The 24,573-nt window shown below is 55.0% G+C and overlaps 10 protein-coding genes across 10 annotated transcripts; 5 read left to right on the top strand and 5 right to left on the bottom strand.

Moving 5' to 3' along the window:
- Nucleotides 1-582: 582 nt before the first annotated feature.
- On the top strand, nucleotides 583-2,011 carry E0L32_002510 (uncharacterized protein; the record flags this gene model as incomplete). Its single annotated transcript, XM_031136707.1, has 2 exons — nucleotides 583-854; nucleotides 913-2,011. 2 exons carry the CDS (start codon nucleotides 583-585, stop codon nucleotides 2,009-2,011), a joined length of 1,371 nt encoding a protein of 456 aa, XP_031000364.1.
- A 267-nt stretch (nucleotides 2,012-2,278) lies between these two features.
- Nucleotides 2,279-4,975, bottom strand: E0L32_002509 (uncharacterized protein; the record flags this gene model as incomplete). The annotated part of the gene is made up of 3 exons (XM_031136706.1): nucleotides 2,279-3,074; nucleotides 3,140-4,748; nucleotides 4,813-4,975. The coding sequence occupies 3 exons, from the start codon at nucleotides 4,973-4,975 to the stop codon at nucleotides 2,279-2,281; spliced, it is 2,568 nt and encodes an 855-aa protein (XP_031000363.1).
- Nucleotides 4,976-6,200: 1,225 nt separating this feature from the next.
- Nucleotides 6,201-7,471, bottom strand: E0L32_002508 (uncharacterized protein; the record flags this gene model as incomplete). Its single annotated transcript, XM_031136705.1, has 3 exons — nucleotides 6,201-6,448; nucleotides 6,513-7,245; nucleotides 7,304-7,471. 3 exons carry the CDS (start codon nucleotides 7,469-7,471, stop codon nucleotides 6,201-6,203), a joined length of 1,149 nt encoding a protein of 382 aa, XP_031000362.1.
- Nucleotides 7,472-8,180: 709 nt separating this feature from the next.
- On the bottom strand, nucleotides 8,181-8,660 carry E0L32_002507 (uncharacterized protein; the record flags this gene model as incomplete). The annotated part of the gene is made up of 1 exon (XM_031136704.1): nucleotides 8,181-8,660. The coding sequence occupies one exon, from the start codon at nucleotides 8,658-8,660 to the stop codon at nucleotides 8,181-8,183; it is 480 nt and encodes a 159-aa protein (XP_031000361.1).
- A 370-nt stretch (nucleotides 8,661-9,030) lies between these two features.
- E0L32_002506 (uncharacterized protein) lies at nucleotides 9,031-9,600 on the bottom strand (the record flags this gene model as incomplete). Its single annotated transcript, XM_031136703.1, has 2 exons — nucleotides 9,031-9,289; nucleotides 9,344-9,600. 2 exons carry the CDS (start codon nucleotides 9,598-9,600, stop codon nucleotides 9,031-9,033), a joined length of 516 nt encoding a protein of 171 aa, XP_031000360.1.
- A 1,033-nt stretch (nucleotides 9,601-10,633) lies between these two features.
- Nucleotides 10,634-13,023, top strand: E0L32_002505 (uncharacterized protein; the record flags this gene model as incomplete). Its single annotated transcript, XM_031136702.1, has 3 exons — nucleotides 10,634-12,424; nucleotides 12,565-12,814; nucleotides 12,908-13,023. 3 exons carry the CDS (start codon nucleotides 10,634-10,636, stop codon nucleotides 13,021-13,023), a joined length of 2,157 nt encoding a protein of 718 aa, XP_031000359.1.
- A 441-nt stretch (nucleotides 13,024-13,464) lies between these two features.
- On the top strand, nucleotides 13,465-14,283 carry E0L32_002504 (uncharacterized protein; the record flags this gene model as incomplete). Its single annotated transcript, XM_031136701.1, has 1 exon — nucleotides 13,465-14,283. The coding sequence occupies one exon, from the start codon at nucleotides 13,465-13,467 to the stop codon at nucleotides 14,281-14,283; it is 819 nt and encodes a 272-aa protein (XP_031000358.1).
- A 957-nt stretch (nucleotides 14,284-15,240) lies between these two features.
- Nucleotides 15,241-16,918, top strand: E0L32_002503 (uncharacterized protein; the record flags this gene model as incomplete). Its single annotated transcript, XM_031136700.1, has 5 exons — nucleotides 15,241-15,274; nucleotides 15,350-16,014; nucleotides 16,082-16,278; nucleotides 16,343-16,555; nucleotides 16,624-16,918. The coding sequence occupies 5 exons, from the start codon at nucleotides 15,241-15,243 to the stop codon at nucleotides 16,916-16,918; spliced, it is 1,404 nt and encodes a 467-aa protein (XP_031000357.1).
- Nucleotides 16,919-17,544: 626 nt separating this feature from the next.
- On the bottom strand, nucleotides 17,545-19,806 carry E0L32_002502 (uncharacterized protein; the record flags this gene model as incomplete). The annotated part of the gene is made up of 7 exons (XM_031136699.1): nucleotides 17,545-17,796; nucleotides 17,861-18,162; nucleotides 18,218-18,440; nucleotides 18,536-18,918; nucleotides 19,098-19,195; nucleotides 19,250-19,465; nucleotides 19,520-19,806. 7 exons carry the CDS (start codon nucleotides 19,804-19,806, stop codon nucleotides 17,545-17,547), a joined length of 1,761 nt encoding a protein of 586 aa, XP_031000356.1.
- Nucleotides 19,807-20,516: 710 nt separating this feature from the next.
- E0L32_002501 (uncharacterized protein) lies at nucleotides 20,517-24,346 on the top strand (the record flags this gene model as incomplete). The annotated part of the gene is made up of 9 exons (XM_031136698.1): nucleotides 20,517-20,599; nucleotides 20,921-21,248; nucleotides 21,413-21,530; nucleotides 21,589-21,989; nucleotides 22,046-22,414; nucleotides 22,460-22,679; nucleotides 23,090-23,377; nucleotides 23,566-23,791; nucleotides 23,866-24,346. The coding sequence occupies 9 exons, from the start codon at nucleotides 20,517-20,519 to the stop codon at nucleotides 24,344-24,346; spliced, it is 2,514 nt and encodes an 837-aa protein (XP_031000355.1).
- Between the last annotated feature and the right edge of the window lie 227 nt (nucleotides 24,347-24,573).

Below are 24,573 nucleotides of genomic sequence, written 5' to 3'. Positions count from 1 at the left end.
TCTTTGCTGGTTGAGGAAACTCCCATCGATGATCAGCTGAAAGTCTGCCTAAACTGATCGGGACCCTAACTCAATCTCTCCTCTGGGCATAGGCAGCCGCGGCAACCGCGCCAATTGACGTTCATTTGACATTAAGGAGCACAGAATGAGGAAAGCGTCAAGGGGCTAGGAAGGAGATAACACTACACTGCGCAGCAGTCGTCGATCTCATCACTTTTTATCTTGCACAAGCTGGAGACAACAGACCTCTGATATTTGTCACTGCCGCAGTAAGCGAGAACTTCGGGTCTTACCTGCATAGACTTGGCAATTTCGCTCCGAATTCACTACAATCCGGTCATCAGGCAATGATCCGGTCCGAACTTTTGACGAACAGATCTCGGCTAACCGGCTCTAGGATGACGCGGGGTTCAGAGTGATGAGCAAGTATCTCTTGAGATAGTGCGAAGCCAACAGGAGTATGTGGTTCATGGATATCTACTTGACCGAGTCTTGCCTTCTGGAAGGTGGATTGGTACTGGCTCGGAAATCTTTCCTAATTCCAAACTTCTTCCTCCTCCTCAAACAGACTTGGCCCGCAATATGCGTTTCTTCATCCGTGATAGTCCTCCCCACGAGCCGCACATGACTCCTGCTGAGGCGAAAGAGGAGACGAACCTCGAAAGGCCTGCTAGAAGAACATCATCAGCAGGCGCTTCAGCCGCTGATGTCGCTCAAGATGATGACAGACTCGTGAAGCAAGTCGACACAGCACCGAAGAAGAAGCAGGGCCGTTTCAAGCAGCACTGCGGGCGCTTCTGGCTGTGGTACTTGATAGGCACTATCATATTCCTCGCCATATTCCTGCCACTCTTGTAAGGACTGCCTCTCTGCGGAAGAATGCCGAAGCAAGAATACGCTGACGACAAGCAGGTTCAAAGTCATCTTTCCTGCTATTGTCCAGAGGATCATTGATGACCAGAAGATGCCCATACTCGGGGGTGCTTTCTTCGTTGTCGCATCTGACAAGCTCAATGTCTCGCTGTCGTCTTCTCTCTCGACTCCGCTCCCGGCCACCGTCGATCCGATGACCATGTTCCTCTACAACAAAGACACCCCTCAATACTTGCCGTTTGCAAACATTACCTTCCCTCAGATCAAGGCGGATGGCGATACAGTACTCAGCATTGTGAACCGCACGGTGTCGCCCACAAACGACACGGAACTGAGCAACTGGTTCAGTAATCTGTTCGACGCCGACCAGTCATCCCTTTCTGCCAGGGGAGAAATCCGCGCGTCAATGGGTGCACTACATATGGGAGCCAAGCTTGATAAGACCTTGGCTATCCCTGGACTAAGAAAGCTTCAAGGGTTTGGGCTAGTCAACATGCAGCTGGTCCTGCCACCGTTGGACGACGGTACTAACGTCAAGGGCGTCGTCACCATGCCCAACTGGGGCATCTTGACACTAGGATTTGGGGACCTCGCTTTCAATGTTTTCTCAGGCGACTCTAACCTGAAGCTTGGTCTTCTCCGGATCCCAAACGTTGTCCTCTTGCCGGGCAACAACACCTTTGCCTTCACGGGCGAGCTCGATATCAAGGGAGCTCTGGCCAACATTGGCGCCGTGCTCGACAGCCAGGCAGATCCCATGAGCCGGGGAAACCTCAAGCTTACGGCATCTGGTAACTCGACGACTGTCAATGGTGAGCATGTCCCTTTCGCCGAAGTCGTACTCAACAGCAAGAAGCTGGGTGCCGAGGTACCCTTGATGGAACTAGTGAGCCAGGTCCTTGGAGGGCTCCTCAGTGGTGACGACGATGGAAATCACCCAGGACTACTCACTATTATCGGAGATATGTTTGGTAACGTGGCTTTTGTCGAGGGAATACTCCACGGCTTTAATGCCACATTTTCAGCACATTCTTCCAACAACACCGTTACGGCGCGAACCTTGCTACCAAAGCCGAGGCTGACAACGCGCGTGGCTCTGAATCTGATGAGGATGGGACTGCGCCTGAGAAAGCTCTAGGCTTGGTTTGAGTTTAGCATCGCGTAGGTTGTTAAGCACTACGCCTCATAATAGCACAAGCTTTTAAACATGCATGCTATATGTTCAATATTCATATGGACTGGGTATTTCTAGCTCGAGCGTCTAGCTATTCCAGACGTAGGACTCAAGTTTCACAAAGTCTACGCCTTGGGATGCTCAGCGCTGCTAGATGATGACTGCTCTAGCCGCGTCAGCCCCCGAACGCCACCAGCCTAACGCCTTTGAAGCTGGCTAACCTGGGATCATTTATAAAAGAAGGACGAGGGCGCCAACAGCAACCATGAGAGAGCTCATGTATCCAACCATCTTGCCGGCCCCAGCAACGACGACAACAGTCGAGGGCTGCACCGGACTGGTAGTGTTTGCGTTGCCACCACTGACACCGCTGCCCTGCGCAAAGATGACACTGCCAACACAGTTGAAGCTAATGCACGCCTGTGGCTGGTACACGACCACCCCAGAGGGGGGAGCGGTGCCGGTAGTCCAGGCCACAGCGCGATACACCACCAGCGAGCCGCACGAGGTGCCATCGCAGCCGGCGGGGACGTATTGCCAACCGCCGGGACAGCTGCAAGCCTGAAGGACAAAGACAGCCTCGCCGGGGTTCGGGTAGCCCTGGCATTGCTCGAAGATGTAGCCCGCGGCATTGCAGTAGCCGCTAGAGCACGTGGTGCTCGTGACCATGGCCGTGGTCGTGGCCGTGGCAGTAGCAGCGGCCGTAGCGACTGCGATGGCAGTCGTCTGGCCCTGGCCCTGGCTCTGCGGGGCCGGTAGGACGCTAGACGGACCCGGGACTGGGGAGGTAGGCGGTGGGACGGCCGAGGTCGGGCTCTGTGGGGCGAACTGGTAGACAGCCAGGAGGGCATTAGACGGCACGGGGCCCGCGGCCTGGCGGCGGTTCTGACGGCGGATGAAAGTAGTGGTGCCGTTGACGGAGCGGTAGCCGCCGCAGTTCTCGGCCGGGTTGCCCGGGCAAGGGAGGTTGCAGAGGTCGCGAGAGATGGTCACGACGTTGCTGAACTCGTCAGAACAGTAGCAGTTGCTAAGTTTCGAGGTCAGCAAGACGAATTGATCGAACTCTAGACTGGTGAAGGACACAGAACTTACTTCACATGGACACCGGCATAGAGACGGCCGTTGCAAGCGGCGGTGCACAATTCTAGGTTCATGTTGTCACTGGATACCTGTAGCGTAAAGGAAGGATAGTTCTGTTCCGAGCCAGTGCATCCCACGAACTCGTAATTGGTGCTGAGCCTTTGAGGGAACGGGCTCGAAGTCTGCGTCGGAGTGGCGGACGAGGTCGGGGCGGTAGAGGAAGGCACCGAAGTTGGCGAAGTCGCTGGCGTGCTGCTACTGACGGCAGAACTGGAAGTGGCTGGAGTTGATGTAGCTGAAATTGTACTGCTGGAGGTCGTGCTTGAGCTGGAGCTTGAAGCTGTGCTAGTGGGAGACGTTGTCGTTGTCGTGCTGTTCACTGGCGCGGGCACACAGCCGTCCTGGGTCACGCCGTAGATGCACCTGCACGTCGACGAGCACACCTCGTCGCCCGAAGGTCCAGCGTCGCATTCCTCGCCCTGCTGGGTCCAGTAATTGCCACATACAGGAACCGGGTTGCACGCTGCTGTCGTCGCGTTGAGCCCGTAGATGCACTGACACTGGGCATTGCAGATGTCGTCAGCGACAGGCACCGGTCGGCGCGCCAATAGGCCCGATGCACCACGACGGCCTGGAATTCTTTGTGGCTCGCATTGCTCGCCGTCATCGACCACCCCGTTGCCACATACTGGCTCATTCTTGCACGTGCCAGGCTGTGAGCCGACGCCGTAGATGCATTGACAAGTCGCGGTGCACGACCTACTGCCAGTGGGACCGTCGTCGCACTGCTCGCCATTCCCGGACTCCCAGACCCCATTGCCGCACAGATTGGGCACAGGGTTACAAGTCCCCCCTGCGGCCACGCCGTAGACGCATGTGCACTGGGCCGAACAGGTGGAGAACTGGGTGGCCAAGGTGCCGCCGACGTTGGCCTCGCCGTCGTCGCAGTCCTCCTTCCAGTTCGGGCCATCGATTCTCCCGTTGCCGCAGTTGTTGTAGATGGACACGCGGTCCAGCATAAAAGGCAGATGCATGTTAGTTCCGGCGTCGTTTTGCGCACTGGCAGAGTTGCCGCTGACGGCGAAGCCAGAAGGCCAGGCGGTGAAGATCTCGGGAATGGCGCAACGGTACTGAGTGAACGTCGAGGCGGGGGTCACATCGGACTGGAAGATCTCGTCGGCGTTTGGGAGCTCAACATCGTAAAGGCAGCTGCCTCCTGTGGGATAGTCTCCGGATCGAGAGGCGAAGTTGCCAAAACCAACGAGCGCAGGGACAGCAGTCGCGGGGATGCCCTGCAGTTGGCGATAGCAGGAGAATGAGAGATAGAAGCCGGTCGAGGTTCCGCTGGACACCCAGTGCAGGGCGTCTCGTGCCACCGAGGTCACGGGCGTGTGATCAGGGATGTCACAGTCAATCATGAATCGCATCTCCGCAGTCAGACTGGTGCCCATGATGAAGATGTTGCCCTTGGCAGCGGCGGCCAGGTTGGTGGAAGTTGCCGGGTCGAGGAAGGCGAGGTCTGTCTCGTCACAGCTGCCATTGTCTGAGATGACGATTGCATTGTAGTAGCCAAGCTCGTCGACGGTCATGGCCTGAAACTGGGCCTTGGACTTGGACGTGACTGTTTGTCAAGCCTGCATCAGTCTCCATGGTCATCGGGATGGGGTAGGGTCTAAAATCTTCACCATTGTAGCCGAGATCTCGAGCAACTTGATATTCAGCTCCCGGTATCGAGCCAACATCGAACTCGCTGATGATCATGAGCTCCTTGTCGATGACAGGAGGCGTGGCGCAGGCGAGCCCCAACAAACCAGCAGCCAGGAGCTTGAAACAAGTGGAAAGCACCATGATGGTGGTTGTAAGAGAGCGTGAATGGCCACAGAAGGGCCAGTGAACGAGTGACAATCCCGCAGAAGACTAATATCTTTTCACGCAGAATCCGGGGTCGAGTTGACTCAACCTCTGGCCACGCAAACGTCCGCTATTTGAAGGGCCGGGTGAGCTTTGTTTCCATGGCATGGCCGGCATATCTGAAACTTGGCTCTGGCCCAACGACCAATGTCCAATAGGTGTGAGCATTGCCCAGTGCAGCTCTCATTCCCGCCTGTCTCAGCAGAACGTCACGGACCAATACTGAACCTTCTTGCTAGGCGAATACCTGCCCTGCCAGAGAGTTTGGTCCCTTGAACCGGGGCTGGAATGAACAACTCGAGTTTTAGCGAGCCTGGCTCAAGGCTTAATGCTGTTGCAACCAAGGCACAGGCGCCACCATTCCAGCCCTGCTGTAGCCGACCTATCGCAACTGAAGCTTTGTGTTTAGGAACAATTAGCGTTCTGGGGGTCGCCGTAGACGCGTCCGCGGGTGTTAGACTGAACTAGCAGCCCTGGCGCGGTTCTGATGCACGCCTTTGGAGACCAGGAGGTCGTGCTTTTGGAACTGCGGCAACTTACTAATCGACAAGTAAACAAACTCTCGAGTCAGTGCCTTGTCAACTGAGCGTCTAGATTCGGTTTGGACAGCGTATCCCTGACGCCTTGGGTGACTTCCCAGAGGGCAGAAGCTGATGTTGGACTCGAGCCGATCTTCAAAATCCTCCACTAAGAGATGCGGGATGAAGATCCGCTGCCTCAACAAACGCTAGACACTGAGTGCCCTCCAGCTTGCCGGGGGACGAGTCGCCTAGGTATATAACCTCGCGCATCCTGAACCCCATTGCGCTCCCAACAGCACGTTTAAGTCTATTGGTGTTAAGCCTCATGACAGATCCTAGCTCCCCCCATAGCTAGTCCTCATTTCCGCCAGCATTCCCCAGGCCGTCATGTCTCAAGCTAGAGTTTACTAATAAGCGAGCCAACACAATAGATAAGGCTCGATGGAACTTGCCGAACCAACAGCACACCTGCCGGCCGCGACGACACGCTGACGTGGCTGCGCCAGCGACAATGCACGACCGAGGGACGATGAGAGCATACCAAATTGTGAAAGTCACAAACCAAACCATCACCATGATATATTGACCTGATGCTAATCGCTACGTGTTCTCATCATGCACAACGACCGGACACTTGGAGCTCAAGCCCGGAAGGGCGTCTCGTACGGCCGCTCCGCTTGAGGCGTGATGCGGGCCAAATGGCGGCGCTGACCGTTCTTCCAGTCCAAGAGCGCCGTGTGCTGCGTGACACGGTTGTCCCACACGACGACAGTGCCCTTGGCCCACTTGATGCGCACATGGAAGTCGGCGCCGTAGGCGATGTGGTCGTACAGGAACTTCAAGATGGCGTCCGACTCCTCCTTCTTGTATCCGACGATCTCCCGAGTGACTAGTAGGCCGCATTCTATATTAGCCGATTGGGACTTGGCACGTCAGACCAGGCTAGGACTCACAGTTCGGGTTGACAAATAGCGCCTTCTCGCCCGTGACAGGGTGCGTCCGGACGATGGGGTGCTCGTTGATGACGGGGTCCCGGCGGTTCACGCCACCCCGCTTGAGGCTGTTGTTGACCTGCTCGACGCCAGAGTGGACGGCCTTGAGGCCGTGCAGTCTCTCCTGGAAACCCGGCGAAAGACGATTGTACGCCTCGGCCGTGTTGGCGAAGAGCGTGTCGCCGCCCGTGTCCGGGCTGTCGAGGATGTACAGGAAGGTGGTGCCGGGCGGCTGCTGCTCGTACGTGACGTCGCTGTGCCATGCCACAGAGCTGGTCCGCGTGTCGAGCAGCGTGTTGAGCAGCTCGTCGCCGGCGGCCCGGTGGACGAGGTGGATCTCCGGGTGGTCCGCGGGCGAGCCCGAGGTCGGGTGGACGTGGTGCCGGCCAAAGTAGCCGCCGTACTCGAGGGCCTGGTCGATGGGTAGGCCGGCAAAGTCCTGGTTCCGGAAGGCGACGACCTTGCGCTCGGCGACGAAGCGGGCGAGCTCGTCCTTGCCAGCGTCGCTCAGGCTGCTCAGCTGGATGCCGTCGACCTCTGTGCCGGTGGTGGGCGTGAGATCGGTGATTCTGGTGCCGGACGGCAGGAGGTTGGGGAAGGATGGATCGGCCTCCTTGCCGTGCTCATAGTGCTCAAAGTGCTCCAGGGGTGGGTATTTCTGCTTGGGGTCCCATGTGGGTAGGTAGTTGGGATACTGTTGACTCTTGTTAATGATGCCAGAGAGTGCAACAGAGACGGAGATGCTGGCTTACTGAGGCGGGCTTCACGCCATCTCCGCCCTGCTCCTCCTTCTCCCGCTTGTAATTGTTGCCGCTGCTGAAGTCAGTGTAGTTGCCTGTCCCTGCGGGATGGAGGCGGAGATAGGCATTGGTCTGGGTCACGGGCTCCGTGATGGTTTCTATGGCTGAGGGCGGTACCATTCTGAAGAACTCTCGTGGGACTTGACTCGGAGATGGCTACTATTTGCTTGATTGAAAATGTTGCCTGGCCACCAGCAAGGGATTTGACCTTGATATATACGTCCTACCCCGCCTTGGAGAGTTCGACAGCTTGAGGTGGTGTCATCAAGATAATAACGTGCGCGCTTGAGACATTCGGCTGTTGGATTGCGTGCTCCACCGTAACCACACTGCGCCCGATGGGAAAGATTCAGCGGTCAAGCCATTGGGCGGTTTGGGAGGAGGGCTGCATATATCATGCTTTACGACAAGTATTGCAATGGAACCATTCATATACACTTCCAATCCGACCCATAAGAACCCTTGATAAGATGCGATTCTGTTCACAGATCGCCTCAGATGAGCCACTGTTCTGGAAGTACGGCCCAGCCTGCATCAACCCAATTCCCTCTCATAGGCTCATCTGAGGTAAGTTGATCGAGCTCCTAGATAACATCACTAGCTATAGTGGGCCCTTTGTATACAATACTCTTCGAAGTCAGTCGTTTTAGGCACTCGTCAGCATAATAGCCATCGCGTGATACCGCAGCTCCTCTCACATGTGAGGGTACAGAGCAATAGCAACCTGTTTGAGATGTGATTTACAGTAGAGAACCGTTGGTTAAAGAGCAGAGAAGTTGAGTTATTATTCGCCCATCACGCCTTAAAGTACCATACAAAACACCGTCTCTCAGTTACCCAGCAGAATGCTCCATTCTCCCTGGGCCCAGTTTGTCTTCATGTCAAACTTCTCAACCCTCCACTGCCCATCTGATTCGCCCTTGACGAGCTCGATGCGATACAGACTACCAATGAGCAGGTATGGCTGCTCCGGAGCCATCCCCTTGCCCTCGTTGTAATGCTGGGCCAGGGCGATTGCGGTCAGAGAGGCCTTCTTCTCTCCGTCCAAGATGTTGATCCGCAGGTTAGTTATGTGATGGGTGGTGTCGAGTTTGCCGATTCTGCCGAAGAGTTCACTGTGTATGGCCTCCCGGCCTTGCGTAGTCTTTCCGTTGACTGTAAACGCCATGTCGTCCGTGATGGCCGAGTCGAAGAGATCCTTGTCATTGGAATCGAGGCCCAAGATGAGTCGGTACAGGGCATCGGCTACAGCATCACGGCCGCTCAGAGGAGGGCTTAGGGTAGCTGGAAGGGATGGAATGGCGGCCATGGTGACGGCGGTTAAATTTGATGATTTGAATGCGGAAATGGCTGCTGTAGTGTTTGAACGCTTTAGCTGCAATGAACAAGCGGATGAGGACGACTCTTAAAAGACTTGAGCATCATCATCATCATTGCACAAGACCTGTAGTTTATATATGGCATTTATTCGACTTTCTTCGCGATGTTAGCTACACGATACTGGCCAGCTTCGCGTCCGCTAAGGCCGGTGGCTAAGGCCGGTTATCTCCAGAAACGGATCTTATAGCTTTAAGACATCAGGCCGACGGACCGTCGTGTGTTGGGGTTCACCCATTAGCAGAAGAGTCAGTCCCCACTAATTATCGGACTTCGCTCTCGGACTCAACCGCTCCGCGTCATCAGGAGCCCGTCAACTCCTCCGTCTTGCAAGGACCCATGTGAAGCGTTTTGTGCTCCGGAGGGAACCCGTCTGCGATCGGTATCTGGAGAAAGACACTCTCCGAGGTGCCAAGGTATGTGCTGATGTGGCCCTCCTTGCTGACATCAGCCGTGTCCGATGCGAAGAGAATGCCAAACTTGCCGCCGGTCATGTAGACGACGTCGGACTTGTTGTGAGCGAGCGCGATGTGGGCAAAGCCCTCTAGTAGTACGACCCATCTAACCCAAAGGCGTCAGTTCGCGTAAGAAGTTATGGCATGGATATCGACCCACTGGTTGAATGGCGCAGTATGCGCTGCGACGGTTTGCCCAGGATAGCCAATCGACCAGATGAGGTTCGAGACGTTGCCGAGCTGTGCTATGCCTGCTCCCTTGGTGGCCTTGTCGTTTGATATCGAGAACGGCGCATTCATCTGCCAGCACTCGAACCTTGACAGACCGTCGCTGGCGCCGATCGCGGTAACGTTGAGGTGTGTTTCACAGGCTACAGACGCCGCCAAGCAGGCGACGGCGAGTTGTGCGGCGCGCATACTGTTCTTCAGAAGTAGGTAGACTTAGTGCTTTAGATGTTTGAATGCGTGGAAGTATAATAGTTGTCTCAATCTAACTAATGCTTGAGCACCTTTTGACCATGCCGATTAAATTGAGACCCCAAGTCCCAGATATATAGTTCTTGAACATACTTGGCCTTCAACTACGGTCAGATTCAGCCTTCTGAGGCGACTCATCACAAGAGTTACCCTGTATCAAGATAGAAACGGCTATGCCGCCGTCAAGCCACAGGCGCCTCTATAATTGTGTGTCCGCGCAGTGTTCTGCGCTGTGCTGGTGTGAAGAGATGACCAAGATGCGACCCTTGGTGTGACATTACGCCCCCAATCAAGTCACGTTGCAACCTCTATCGTCTGCAGCCGCGCATTAATATTACTACAGGCTGTGCATCGCCACAGTCTTACTCTCAGTCACTTGGTGCAATTCCAACCCTCTTCGTTTCTTGAAGACGCCGGGCACGATGCTATGTTTCGGCCCTGGCAGATTCCGCCGTGGTTCCTCCGACTTGGCGCAAAATTTGGATCTGACGGCTTTGATGTTGATCGCATATGGCAGAGCGGCGAAGGCAGTCGTTTCATTAGTTTGATCTTTTCTTTTCTTTTCTAGGTCGCGCACCTTCTTCACGAATGGATTGAATGCGTGCACGCTCGCCATGGGCCGCCTTACTTCTCCCTGTCGGCTTGTGGAGTTGGTCGGCCTCCCGCAGGCCGGCGAATGCAAGGTGCCCAAACCGAGAGAGATCATTGGTGGCAGCGCATGCTTTCACCTGTGGCATGATGCGTCTTGCTCTCGATACTGCCAACCCCGCGTTCGTTGGGCATGTGTTGAACGTTTATTTGTCGTGGACATTCTCAACAAACTGCAAGCTTCCGCCTCACTTCTGTACCGCCCAGGTACATAACGAACCAGACATGCTCCGGAGGTCCATGAGAGATTCTGTATCTGGAAACTCACAATCTGCCCTGCGAAATTAGAAAGAAATCTCTCAAAGACGTCACAACGACAATCAAGATGGTATCCGTCAACCTCCAGTCGAAGGATCATCGTGACCTACTCGACATTATCGACAGGCTCCGTGCCAAGGGCCTCAGCAGAGACATTGCCCTCCCGGAAATCATCGTCTGCGGTGACCAGAGTGCCGGGAAGAGCTCGGTGCTGGAAGCCATCTCTGGTATATCGTTTCCCACCAAAAGCACTCTCTGCACCCAGTTCGCCACTGAGCTTGTCCTCCGCCGATATGCGACGGCTGGCGTCAAGGTGTCGATTACGCCCGGCCCGGACAGGTCTGCTCAGGAGAAAAAACGACTTGCCCAATTCAACTACGATGTCGACATCAAGCATCCCGACCTGCGACTTGCGATCGAAGCAGCAAGGGTCGCCATGGGCCTCTCTGAGAGCGACTTTGCGACCGACACTCTGCGCGTCGAGTTGAGCGGGCCGAATCAGCCGCACCTAACCTTGGTCGACCTCCCCGGGCTCTATCGAGCATCTGACAAGGATCAGACTGCCGGTGGCGCCGCCATTGTGAAGAAGATGGTCCGGGGCTACATGAAACGCCCAAGGAGCATCATCCTCGCAGTCGTCTCGGCGAAGAGCGAGTTCGTCCTCCAGGATGTGACTGAACTGGCTCGGGAAGTCGATCCCCGAGGCCTGCGAACCCTTGGCCTGATCACCAAACCGGACCTTCTCGAGAGGGGGTCAGAGAGCGAATCAAGCTATGTGGAGATGGCTCGAAACGAAAACGTTGTGCTAAAACTGGGCTGGCATGTGCTGAAAAACCGCAACTTCGAGATGCGGGATGCCTCATCGAGCGAGCGTGACAGAGCCGAGGAAAAGTACCTCTCCGAGGGCCTTTGGGCGTCCGTTGATCCAGCATGTCTTGGAATCCACGCTCTCAGACCGCGGCTCAGCGAGGTCCTCAAACAGCAGATTCTGCGGCAGCTTCCTAGCCTAGTCGAGGACGTCGAAGCCCGCATACTTGACTGTCAGCACCATCTCGCACGCCTCGGAGCTTCGAGAGGAAGTCTGGCCGAGCAGCGTAGGTATCTCCACCATATCGGCGAGCAGTTCTCAATGCTCATCAGAGCTTCGCTCGACGGCAGCTACAATGATCCGTTTTTCGGAAGCGCAGAACAAGAGGACGGATATCAAAAGCGCGTCAGAGCAGTGGTTCAGAACAGGCTGGCCCAGTTTGCTGAAGACATGCGGCTTCATGGGGAAAACCGTGTCATCTTGGAGGAACCCAACAAATCTGCGCTTCAAAAAGGTCAAATATGCCGTTCGGACTACTTGGAACACGTCAAGGATCTCATGCGTCGGAACCGAGGAACGGAACTCCCAGGAACCTTCAATCCTTTGCTCGTAGGTCAGCTGTTTGCGGAGCAATGCAAGCCCTGGAAGATGATCGCTTTGGCCGTCAAGGACTCGATCCTCGAGACGGTTCACCGCGCGATCGAAACCATACTCGAACACCTCGTCGTCGACGAGATCGCAGACAATCTAATCCGCCTTGTGTGTGGCACGCTGCACAGGGTGGAAAAGGAACTTGACGACAAAGTCCACGAACTGCTCGAGCCGCACTCGAGCTTTCATCCGATCACGTATAACCACTATTTGACGGACAATGTGCAGAAGGCTCAAGCACGCAGGATCCAACGACAATTTGAACAAATCTTTACCAATCATTTTGATGACAAAATCGACGCCCGCACTATTCTGGCAGCATTTACAAAGAGGATTGAGGTTGATCCCGAGAGATCTGGGTGTGAGTCTGCCATTGACTACATGCAGGCCTACTATAAGGTAAGCAAGCAGTCTGTTCACCTTGAATCATTCTGTCAGCCATAACGGAGATGCTCTTGAAACTCTGTCTTCTTGTGGGCATTCTGGTCTCCATGATATCGATTTCAATTCAATGCAAAACCTAACGGCTTGAATCCCAGGTTGCTATCAAAAGGTTCATTGACGACATCGGCGTTCTGGCTATCGAGGCTTGTCTTCTACGCAAGCTGCCCTCCCTATTTGATGCCGCAACCGTCTACGATCTCACAGACGACGATGTCCGAAGTCTCGCAGCTGAGAGCGAAGAGACCACTCGCACGCGGGCGCAGTATCAAGAAAAGCTCAATGTCCTCGAGGAAGGCCTGCACGATCTCAAAAGGCTGAACCAGCATCACTCCACCAGGGAGCCAGGTATGTCACATTCGCAAGAATTGCCATTGCCATAATGCCCTGATTCTACCCTTTGATGTAAAGCTCGTTGACATCACTGACTCCTTGCATTAGGGAGCGAGGGCGTGTCATCGGAAACAAGTGAGGTGAATGGGAAGTTTGTCTCTGGAACGAGCTCCGAGTCAGAACCTGTGGATGAGATGCCTGCAGAGGACGAAGTTCAGTTTTGATTACGACTACTTCTAAGTCTCCTCATGACTCCAAATACACTATGAGTTTTGCGGTGCTCCGTTTTATCACTAGGGTTATTAGACACGTCTTTCACTCCATTATTATCCCACATGCAAGGGGCTATTGTAGGCCATGCACTTCCAAGAAGTGCTCAGGGCCCGAGATTTCGGGGCTCAGTGCCCCACCCGGCATCGGAGCTCCGTAATCAGACCCTGCCGCGGACTGTCTGACCCACCGATTCTAGAGGAGGCAGGCGGGGTAGTGGCTTGCTCAGCAGGCGGGGTAGAGGTGTGGTGGTGGCTGGCCGATGACTCCCTCAAGTGATGCATCCCTCTGATGAAACGTGACATTCCGAACTCGCCCTTTGAAACAGACATATACTATGCGGACCGCCCGGGACAGGACTGACTGAATCGACCTCACACACCAACCAAGAAACAATGCCAGCCAGCCACGCCATCTATCCCAGCCTTCGGGGCAAGAATGTCCTCATCACCGGCGGGGCCGAGGGCATCGGGGCAGCCACGGTTGAGCTCTTCTCGCTCCAGGGATGCCAGGTCATCTTCCTCGACATCGCTAGAGCTTCGGCGCAACAGACCCTCGCCCGCGTCGTCGCGCTGTCCGGTAAACCCAAGGCTCCTGGCGGGAGTGACATTCGCACGCCGGCGTTCTTCTACTGCGACGTCTCGAACCTGGAGGAACTACAAGCCACCGCCGCCAAGGTCTTGGAGGAGTACGGCACCATCCACGTCCTGGTCAACAACGCGGCAACAGGCGCCAGCAAAGCTCGACAGAACACCGACAAGGTGACAGCCGAGGACTGGGAGTTCAGCATCAACGTCAACCTGAGGCACTGCTTCTTCCTCACGCAGGCTGTGCTGCCTGCTATGAAGAAGGCCGGGGGCGGGAGCATCGTGAACCTGGGCTCGATTACCTGGCGCATCCCGGCCGCCGGCACGCCTGTCTACGGTGCCTGCAAGGCAGCAATCATGGGCCTGACCCGCACGCAGAGCAAGGAAGTTGGCCAGCACAACATCCGGATCAACAGCGTCATGCCGGGAGCAATTGCGACGAAGAGACAGAGGGAAGAGGTCCTCACGCCCGAGTACCGTGCGGAGGTCATGCGTGGGCAGAGTCTGCAGCGCGACCTGGAGCCTGTCGAGGTGGCCAAGGTCATTGTCTTTTTGGCCAGTGACGAGGCCAGTGCGGTCACTGGGAGCTCATATGTCGTCGACGGTGGCTGGTGCAGCGACCCCTGATCAGAGGTGGCTGGACCCAGCGCTGGGATGAGGGCCAGTACAGGTGCGAGGTCTCCAAAGGCGTCTGCTTGCGCTTGCAGTTGTACTTGTGTGTTCTTTGTCTTTTTGTGCCATTATTTATCGGACGATGTTACGTTAATGGAAAGGGATATTAATATTGTCAGCCAATACATCTCATTTTGGCGTACTGGCCCGATCACGAATTGCAGGGCCAAGATCGAAAGGAAGAGTAGACGGGGCAGAACCTTGTCAGGAGGCGATAGGCAACGAATAACATCCATCACGTCTGTCTACTAGCTTTCCAGAAGCGAAACCCCCACGAAATCTTGCAAATAACATTCGACATACACTCAATGACGACATGGAAGCCGAAGTCGCGTTTGGAGGTTGCCCAGCGGCCAAGCCACGCCTTGCTCGCAGTCCGCCGCGATACCAAGACACCAAAACGGGAGCGTGCCGCGAAGCGGGCGCCTGCCCAGAATACCAAGAAAGCAACACTCCAATAAAGCAAGACCGCTCTTAGAAAACTCATAATTGCGTGCTTGAGTTGATCTGTTTCGCAATTGTTGTCAGATCCTGCACAGCCTCTACACCCGCAACCCCGATGGCGGATATGGACCATAAGAACTCTAGACTCAACGCTTCCGGCAGATGGAGGTTGAGTCCAAAGACTCCTCTCTGCTTGAAACCCAGTTCCGAGCTATTATCAAGGCCTACTGACCAACTCACACGAGACAATCCCAAGCCAGAGGTGGCTGTCGATGGCTGGTTTCAAGAACGAAAACGCCGGCATCCACGGCCCAGTGGGGGATGATGAAGAGCCTCTTACCCGAGTGGTGGACTGGAGTAGTGAGGAAGAACGCAAAGCAAAGAGAAAGTAAGATCACCGGTGCTCCGCTCACCATAAAGAAGAGTGAAGACTAATTAAGCCTCCGTGACAGGTTGGACCTGATTATTATGCCTATTCTTACACTTGGCTTCTTCTGCCTCCGTGAGTACTTGCTTGACGCAGACCCTCCGAAACTCTTGAGTGCATACGTGACTGACATGGACTGTCACTAAACAGAACTCGACCGTGGCAACATGGCCAATGCGATTACCGACAAATTCATGGAAGATGTCGGGATCAACCAAGACCAGTTCAACATCGGCCAGCAGATGCTATCACTGGGCATTGTGCTTTTCGAAATCCCGTCCAACATGATCCTTTACCGAGTCGGGCCCGGCAAGTGGCTTACCCTCCAGCTGTTCCTGTTCGGAGTCGTGAGCACCTTCCAGGCCTTCCAACGCGGCTACGGCGCCTTCATCGCGACCCGCTTCCTCCTCGGCATCACGGAGTCGGGATTCATACCGGGTGGCTTATGGACCCTGTCGACCTGGTACACCCGTGACGAGACGGCCAAGCGAGTCATGGTATTCTACTTCGGTAACCAGATCGGCCAAGCGTCCGCGAAGCTGCTCGCGTACGGAATCCTGCACATGCGTGGCGTCGGAGGGCAGCCCGGCTGGTTCTGGCTGTTCGCGCTGATGGGAGCCTTCACCGTGCTGGGAGGGTTTGTGTTTGGCTTTTTCCTCCCTGATTCATTCAAGCGACCCCAGAGCACATTCCTTCCCAGGGTGAACGTCTTCACGGAGCGGGAACTCCATATCCTACAGACCAGGGTGTTGATCGATGACCCAATGAAGGGGAAGAAGAAGAGCAAGATCGGGCTCGACGCTTTCAAGAGAGCGGTGAGTTATGCTTCATCTCTGCAAAATGTCTTCCACCGCTGACATGAGATCTCTCGCGACACTGTAGTTCACGAACTGGCGCCTCTGGCTCCATTTCCTCATCACCCTTACGAACAACGGGCCCCAGCGCGCATTCGACACCTACGCGCCGTCCATCGTCACGAGCTTTGGTTTTGGAAGCCTTGTCAGCAACGCCATGGCCTCTGTTGGTCTCTTCCTGCAGGTCCCCGTGTCCTTTGCCTTTAGTTGGGTCTCTGATCACAAGTACGTATGCCGGGAATCGGGGTTTTTCATACAAGAACCACGTACTGATGACATGCCTCTGTAGAAACCGGAGAGGCGAAACCGTCATGCTCGGCTTCTTCTGCCATCTCCTCGGATACGTCTTCAACCGTGCGTTCACCGGCGTGCCTCAGCGCGGTGTGCGCTACTTTGGCGTGGTCTGGACGCAGACCTTTGGCACATTTTCGCATCCGCTCAACATTGCGTGGCTGTCGCTCGCTTGCGACGACTCTGAGCAGCGCGCTCTCGCTATGGCTGGGTAGGCTGAGTCTAACTCCTGCCCTGTCCTTTTCTTCTAGCAGCTAACCGTTCTCCGTTTTTCAACAGTGTGATCATGGGTGCCAATATCGCTGGGATCTACGGCGCACAGATCTTCCGGAGAGACGACAGGCCATTGTACCGACGCGGTTTCAGTGTAGCCATCGCCGTACTAGCCGCGGGTCTCGTCATGGCCATCGCGCGCTGGGTGGACGATGTTCTGCAGAAGAGGCGCAAAGCCGCTGATGGCCCTATTGCGACACCGTCTACTCGCGAGGACGCCATCGGCAAGGGGTCTGATGGGCAGGCCACGCCGCCTACTCCTCCCAGCGGCGTGCAGATCCAGCCGATTCCGCGCAGCTAGGATCCAAAGTTGCGACTCCCCTGGAAATCTCTGTCAGATACGAACCGCTTATGAATCCTGGTCAGGCTTGTTGCCATGGTGAGACAAGTTGTCCTGCCTGGCCTGCAGCTGGATACTTTTACTCTCTCTTAATCCTCCCTACGCTATCTGTTGCAGACCAAGGCGCTCACTTACCTCAGGGAGACTCCGCCCATCAGCTCAGCACGGCGTCTCCGGGGCGGCCCTCGCGCGAGGAGCCCTGGATCATCCAACCTGCAAGTCTGGGAACATCTTGCGTATCAAGCTCAAGAGCCTTCCAGCAAAGGATTTGGATAGTGCAGTAGGACAATACAAAGAGGGCAAGGGAAGGGGACAAACAGGTTGTTTTTGTCTTTTCTTGTTCATTGAGACCTCTTTTTAATTAGCTGGCCATAGCTAAACAGTCCTTCAGAGAAGGGTAACTAGACCTAGCTACGCACCCTGACACATGGGCTCGGATCTTCTGAAGTTTACTAGAATCTATAGACTTTCCACGCGTTAGAACACCTGCGCTGAAGAGTACGTAGACTCGCAGGAACCTGCGGTGAGACGGCACACTTGGACCCATACTCCGTACAAATGTCCAGAGTCCACTGAGCCGCGATGCTTTACTCCTCTCTGCTATCCTTGACCAGTACTTCCTCGGCCTCCGAGATGTAAAAGGCAGCGACGACACTAATGACCAGGACGGCGCACGAAATTGCTGTAGCGCAGTTAGCCCTGTCCAGGATCTCCAGGTTAGGGGGTTCAATACCAAAGGCCTTCTCGCCCGATGAGATGAAGGCGTCCAGGACAACGTGCTGAACAGCCTCTGGGAAATTGCGGATGGCGCTGAAACTCTCTAGACTCTTGGAAATGATCTAAGGAACCAAGTCAGCATATTGTACCCAGGAAACTGAGGCTGGAAAATAGACGTCAGATTACCTCTTCTTTGTCGGGGTAGGAGGCCAGCGCAGACTCAAGATTCGAGCGAATCATCGAGTTGGTAGAAGCCAGAGCCACTGCGATGCCGATATTGCCGGTGTTGGCACGCCCCAGATCAAAAAAGGCGTAAAGAGCAGGCTGGTCTGCGTGATAGGCTTGAGCATGCTTTCTGGCAGCAGGAGTCTGTGCCTTACCTTGAGGAGCAGCCTGGGCAAAGATGGACACCATCCAGCAGCAGTCGAGCACGCCGACGTTGAGGCCTAGTAGGATAAGAACCGGAGCGAATGCCGCATTCTCCGGGTCTATGGACAAAGCGGTCAGTATATTTACCCCAATACGTGACGTACTGCGACATACGTATCAAGCCTGCAGCAAAGCAGACGTAAAGTATAAAGTTGAGCACGGCGACAACACGAAGGAGTATCCTGAGTGCACGATATCGTCGAATGATGACGCCGCTGAGGAAGCTTCCTAGTGGTATCCCCAGAAAGACACAGCTTAAAGCCCAGTCTGAGAATGCTGACTCGGGGGGTGACCTCATGGACCGAGCTTGGACATATTGGCCCAGCCCATATTTGAGCTGCCAAGTGTCAGAAACATCCAGGGGAGCAAGGAATAATTCATCACCTGATCCCAGGAAAGCCAAGCCGGAAGCCCGCAGGCAAAGACGACTACCACGGACTTCTTGCGAAGGAATCGAAGTGGCACAAGCGTCTGACCTTCACGACAGGTCTGCGAGCGGAAAAAGAAACCAGTGAGGAATAGTGTGAGAACATAGAGACAGAGCATGATAGGATGGCTCCAAGACAGAACTTGGCCGCCGAGGTTGATGGTGACAAGGGAAGTGGCCACTGCAAGTAGCAAAAGTCCGGCACCAACATAGTCAATAGACTGGCCGAAGGGGCGGACACTTCGGCCGCTCGATCCCGGCATCCGAAGAGTGGCTTTGATGCCAATGGTCCCAACCAGCATTAGAATGAACTCCAGACCAAAGACCCTGTGACATGTGTTATTCGAGACCTGCTCGACGCTGGGCACGCAGGATAGAGGAGGGAAACCTACGAACGAAAGCCGCCCAAGTCAGTGAGTGCCGCCCCGGCCAAGGGTCCCAGGAAACTTGCGATGGTCGAGGTCGCGGTGAGTATGGTCCTTCACAATGGAAGAGAGTACAAGTCCACATGATCTAACACTAGATTAGAGAGGCTGCTCATCACGCTGGATGTGGACAGTCACAAACCGTTGATAATGACAAGAACGAGTAGCTCCAAGCCGGCGGCACCGACTCCAACAACAGCTCGTGAAATTGTTAGTTGCCAGATGTTCTGACTCAGCGAGCTGGAGCTTGTTAATGGGGTAGGTGGAAGCGAAGGGTTTGACACAGGAACGTACCACAGAAACAGTCCAAGTGACATGGCCGAGGCGGCAGCGATGAGAGACATCTTGTGTCCTTTATACAGTCCAAGTTGAGCATACTGATTGGGCATGAGCGGCGGTGACAGAGACGGGGAATGCAGACAAGACTGACCATCGGCTGAAAAGCCGACTCGGTGATGAGGTAGCCAGTTACCAACCAGCTTGCATGCCCGACTTGGTGTAGATTGTCGGCTAGTACGGTCAGGGTGAGCTGCTAATGATGGGAGTCGACGCGCGAGGACGTACCGATCCTGCGGCTGTAGTTGGCCGCAAAATAAGAGAGATCCAACACGGAGACGAAGGAGCTTTATGCGCGTATGCGTGTCAGCGCAGAGCGAGAGAGACCATTCTAGGCGAGGGACCCACCTCAGAAGCAGAGCCGGGCCCGCGAACAACAGCAGGCGCGGGCTCTTTCTGGGCTGAGAAGATTGCTCCCCGAGAAGAGGCTCTTCGTCTCCCCCGGTGGCTCCTTGGCTCTCTGCCGGGTCAGGGTTGGAGTCGCGAGACATGCCCGATCGCTGCTGGGATACCATTGGGTCGAACGAGCCCGGGAGGCTCAATTCCGCCTGTGCCAGAGCCATTGACAGGTGAAGGGCGCGATGAAAAGGCTATTGTCAAAGAAAAGTACAAAGGAAACAGGATAGGGAACAGGATAGAATAATGGCAACTTGATCCGCGCGGCGTCGCTGAATGCAAGTGCTCGCCAGGCTGGGTTGGAGCGCTCAGATATCACGAAAGCCAGGTGATCCAGTGACCAACAGCACGCGAGGGAAGGTCCTTGAGATGGTCGCGGCAGCGCGAATGGCCGCCCAAGCTGGGTGTAAAGTGCGCTGCAAGGTGTGGAGGAGTTCTGGAAGCCCGACGGATGTTGCAAAAGCGAAGTCCAAACGGCGGCGGGAATTAATATTCGAGCTGTCTGGTCTGGGTTCAGCCTCGAACCTGGGCGCAACAGTAACAGCCACAGCCCTGGAGGTGCGTGACAGCCAAGGCGGGCCTTCCACCTACCGATTTCCAATTCGAGTTAGCACGCAGCAGGTCACGGGAACGCTAGCCCTAGCGGCGGCTGCTTGCTTTTCGCTGGGCGACGGTTATTGGCTCACCCCTGATCCCTCAGGCCTGCCAACCACCACATCGATCTGATGCCTGATGCCCCAGGGACCTCCAGCTCGGATCGCTCTGCGTCTATAAATGATGGCGATTTGCGACCCAAGCCGGTGGGCAAGGTCGACAACACGCCAGCACCATGCCACGGTCTCCGAAAACGCATGCACAACAGGCCGGAAGCCAGCAAACTCCCGCGGAAAGCGGGCGGGATGACGACCCCAGGTACATCGCAGGATACTAGGACGGTTTCGCCGCCGCCGTTGCGGAGGCATTTCCCACTCGCACGACCTTGCCGGCGACGGATGGAGCAGTCCATGGGCTTGCACATGCGCTTCTCCCGAGCAACCACTCGCCCCAACCTGAGCTGAACCCTTTCCCACTCCTACCCCAAACTGCTAGCGTGATTTCGCCCGAGTCCCACCCACAAGACTTCCCCTGGGCGATAGAGAGCGAACTGCCTCACCCGTTCTAGTCCCATCATAGTATTGATTTCAACACCGGTGCATTCCACCTAGAAAATAGTTCGCTTTCGTTGGTCAATAGCGGCGGGTCGCTCCAGTCGCTCGATCCGCTGCTGAACCTTTCTCCGGCTCAACAGCATTCGGAACCCACGATCCTGCATTCCAACCTGGCATCGACTACTCTTGCTTCTTACCGCCCAGCACTTGCTCAGGAGGATCGATTGGAGTCCACTTCTGGTCTCGAAGCCCAAGGATGGGGGCCTATACCTCTGATAGACGTCGCAAACGGCAACCATTCTGGCAACATGGTCGACGACAGACCCAAGTTCTTCCCAGCCACCCACAGTGTCGAAGAAACGAGGATGTTCGACCTCCAACCAGATCGTCTTCCGGGCTTACGGCAACAAAAGGTCTAGATTCGATGAGCAGTCTCGGACCTCTACGGCTCACACAAGGAAACTCGGGGCATGTAAGGCTTGTCAAAGAAGGAAGAGTCGGGTAAGTGCAATACAGTGTAGTGTGATGTGATTAATGCGGGGGAGTTGTCTGGTCTAACGCTACGCTATCTACCTAGTGCGAACGAGGCAAAGACGACTTTGCGCCTTGTGGGCGATGCGCTGGTATTCCTTTCTACCTCCTCCAGAAGCCTTGCTGTCGCGTCGACATCGTTGACATAAAGCTGTTCCGACTTGGTAACGCGTCCCTTGCGCTTGGATTGCCGTGCTGCCCTTTTCTGATTGTGTCGTCTAGGTACAACATTGGACAAACTTGGCAGTCTTCAAAAGTGGATGCGATCCAAAGAGCCGAGGAAGAACAATTCATTCCTGCAAGATGGAACAACAGTCTTCGAGCCCCCGCACAAGGTGCAGCTCACCCATGACGTCTGCACTACCACCTTTGAGGTGACCCTATCACGCTACGAGGCCGGTCCGGGCGATACGACGAGCTACTCTTGGACTGATGCCGCGGGATGCAAGCAGACTTATGAGCTGCCTCCATACTACATATCGGACTTGGAAGAGGCCGGCCGGAATCTGCGCAAGTATACATCCAAAGCCAGAGGAGAATTCACCCAAAGGCTTCTGGTCAACAGCAATCCCATCGTTCTCAAGACCTTCAAAGAGGCAGAAAGATTCATCCGTGAATCCAAGGTACGCATTCTCTGTCATCCCATCCCATCCCTTTTGCTAAATACTGCCCATATCAGAGCGCTCTCGTGACTGGTGCTTTGATGTTCTGGTCGGCGACTCGTATGATCGAGAGGTTCTGGCTCATTACCGGAGACGATATGCTTGGACTTGAGCCTATGACAGAGCGTATTGGTCCATGCCGGTTCAATCCATACGTCAAGGCAGTCCCCGTCACACCTATCATGGATACTCAGCTCGACGAAATCACCATCAAGCACGTACTGAAACCTCTCAAAGAGAAACTCTTGGATCTCCTCGAGAAGAAAATTTTGGAGAAGAAGAGGGAGAACTGGTACGAGATCTACCTTGCCACCTTTATAATCCTTCACAACTCGGAAGTGATCATCAGCCAAGTCGTTGACTACTCCAGACGATACGGCAACAGTGTAAGCTTTGCCCAAGACCCTGCGTCATTCACTTTGCTCACATAGGCCCTTTGCTGCAAGTTTGCGCCGAGATCGAATGATGGGGATTCTCTCAGCGACGCCTACTACCACGGTTGCAGGACTGTACTTTCTTACTTCCACTTTGCTTCCGGCGGCGCTGCTCCGTTTTCTCTGTCCAAGAGCGCGCTCGACTTTGATGGGTCAATCATGTCCCAAGGCCAGATTGACTTTTTGGCCGATATCAATGGCGAAATTCAGAGCCAAAGTGAGTACAGGTCCAATCATGGCAGAGCGCAAAGTTTATGGCGAGTACTGACGAGAGACCAAAGAGGAAATGCTACATAGCCTCAGGAACGAGTTCATGTACGAGACTGAGATGTACTGGTGTCACCAGTTGCTCTCTGACGACTGTAGAGCTGGGTTCCCGCATGCAGGGCCGTTTCTGGCATGCAGTGAACAGGACTTCTTGTTGTCGTGACTGGCCCTTTTGAACGGCTTGTGAACTAGCCTTTTCTATCTATGATTTATGTTCAGTCCCTGATTCCTTTGCTTGTGAGTCATTCGTTCCGAAGCGGCGTGCCCGGGCTAGCTTTTTGGCCGGGGTTGCCAACCTTTTTGGAATGTATTATTAGACCTCCCGTTGTCCTAGAAGTAATGAAGACAGGTGTTCTGTAGCTCACACTGCATATGCAAAGAATACGAGCGAGATCGGCTGTAATCTAGATCATGTCTTCAAATCGAACCTGTTTTGTGATTACCGGGTGAATCACTGGGCGTGTCTCAAGCCCGCCCTGGTGATCTTTGTCATCATGCATGTGTGGGCCTCTCTGCGCCTCTGGCCCGAGCCTGTTGACGCCGCCTTTCCCAACAAGGAAATCGGTGACTGTGGCTACCCCTCCCTGCATGCAATGTACCTGCCAGACGCGGGCCTCCCCAACCCGGCCGTGATGATAGAGGCAAACGGTGAGCGCAGCTGTTTCCAGATAGGAAATCGGTAGCTCTGGCTGGTCAGCACACCTCACGCTGGTGGAAAACGTGGCACCACCCCCTGGCCGATGATATAAGGAACGGAAGAGTTGGTCAAATACGAAAGTGAAAGTCTCTCGGTCGCCTCATTCTGCCTGACGGACCTGCCTGTCACTCGGCCAAAGACTTTGCCCAGAAGATGAAGATGGACTCCCCGCCCGCGTCTGCCTCCCTACAGGGCCTCAGGGAGGCGACCCACGCCGATCTCAGTACCGTCACCCAAATCCATATCGATAGCTTCGTGGAGGAGCCTATGGACAATTACTGCTACCCTCTCCGATTCCAATACACCGACGATCATTTCAAGTGGCTGAGAAGGGAATACGAGTACTACTTGGACAATCCGCACAAGTACCTGGTCCACGTGGCTGAGGCTGCCGACCAGCCGCCTGGAGACAGGGGACGCGAGCTCATCGGCATTGCAGTTTGGAACATTGCCGTACTGGCCGACGCGCCACCAATGGGCATGTTTTCACCAATCCTCGTGATTGGGCACCCCTCGCTAAATCACAAACTCCCGCAGACCGCGGACTAGACGAACGACGCGATGCCATCAAGAAACACGTCGAGACATATGTCGCCGTGGCTGGGAAGCGCTACAAGCCCGACGGTTTCTTTTACAAATGGTCTGACAAGCAACTCAACCTCTCCGTCCTGGCAGTTCTTCCCAAGTTCCGACGTCATGGAGTCGGCACCATGATGACAAAGTGGGGCATGGATGATGCTGCAGAGAAGGGCTGGCCGGTGACTGTGTGCGCCAGCCCCCTCGGCACATTTCTCTATGCACATCTCGGGTTCGACGACATAGGTACCGAGGTTATCCAGGCCGAGGGCGAAGAAGAATCCTTCTCGAGCGCGGTCATGGTGCTTGTACATAAGACTGATGCCAGCATTATACTATCATAAGCTGGAAGCTGGAAGAGCGGCCTGCACAGCTCTGCAGAAATATACGTTCCTCTCTCCTCCCCTCTGGAATTACTATTGGAGACGAAGATGTGTAACGATTAAGGAGACAGTCGATGTGATTGAGCTGTCCAAGCTGCCACTTAAACCATCTTGTTTCTGAGATCGATATGCTCGTCGGCAACTTACCACGTTGGTACACGTTGGCTAGGAATCTCAGTACTGAAAGG

This window comes from Thyridium curvatum, assembly GCF_004353045.1.
Source record: "Thyridium curvatum strain D216 chromosome Unknown NODE_10_length_634906_cov_78.760910, whole genome shotgun sequence".
Taxonomy (NCBI): Eukaryota; Fungi; Ascomycota; class Sordariomycetes; order Thyridiales; family Thyridiaceae; genus Thyridium; species Thyridium curvatum.
This window is presented reverse-complemented; position numbering and strand designations above follow the sequence as displayed.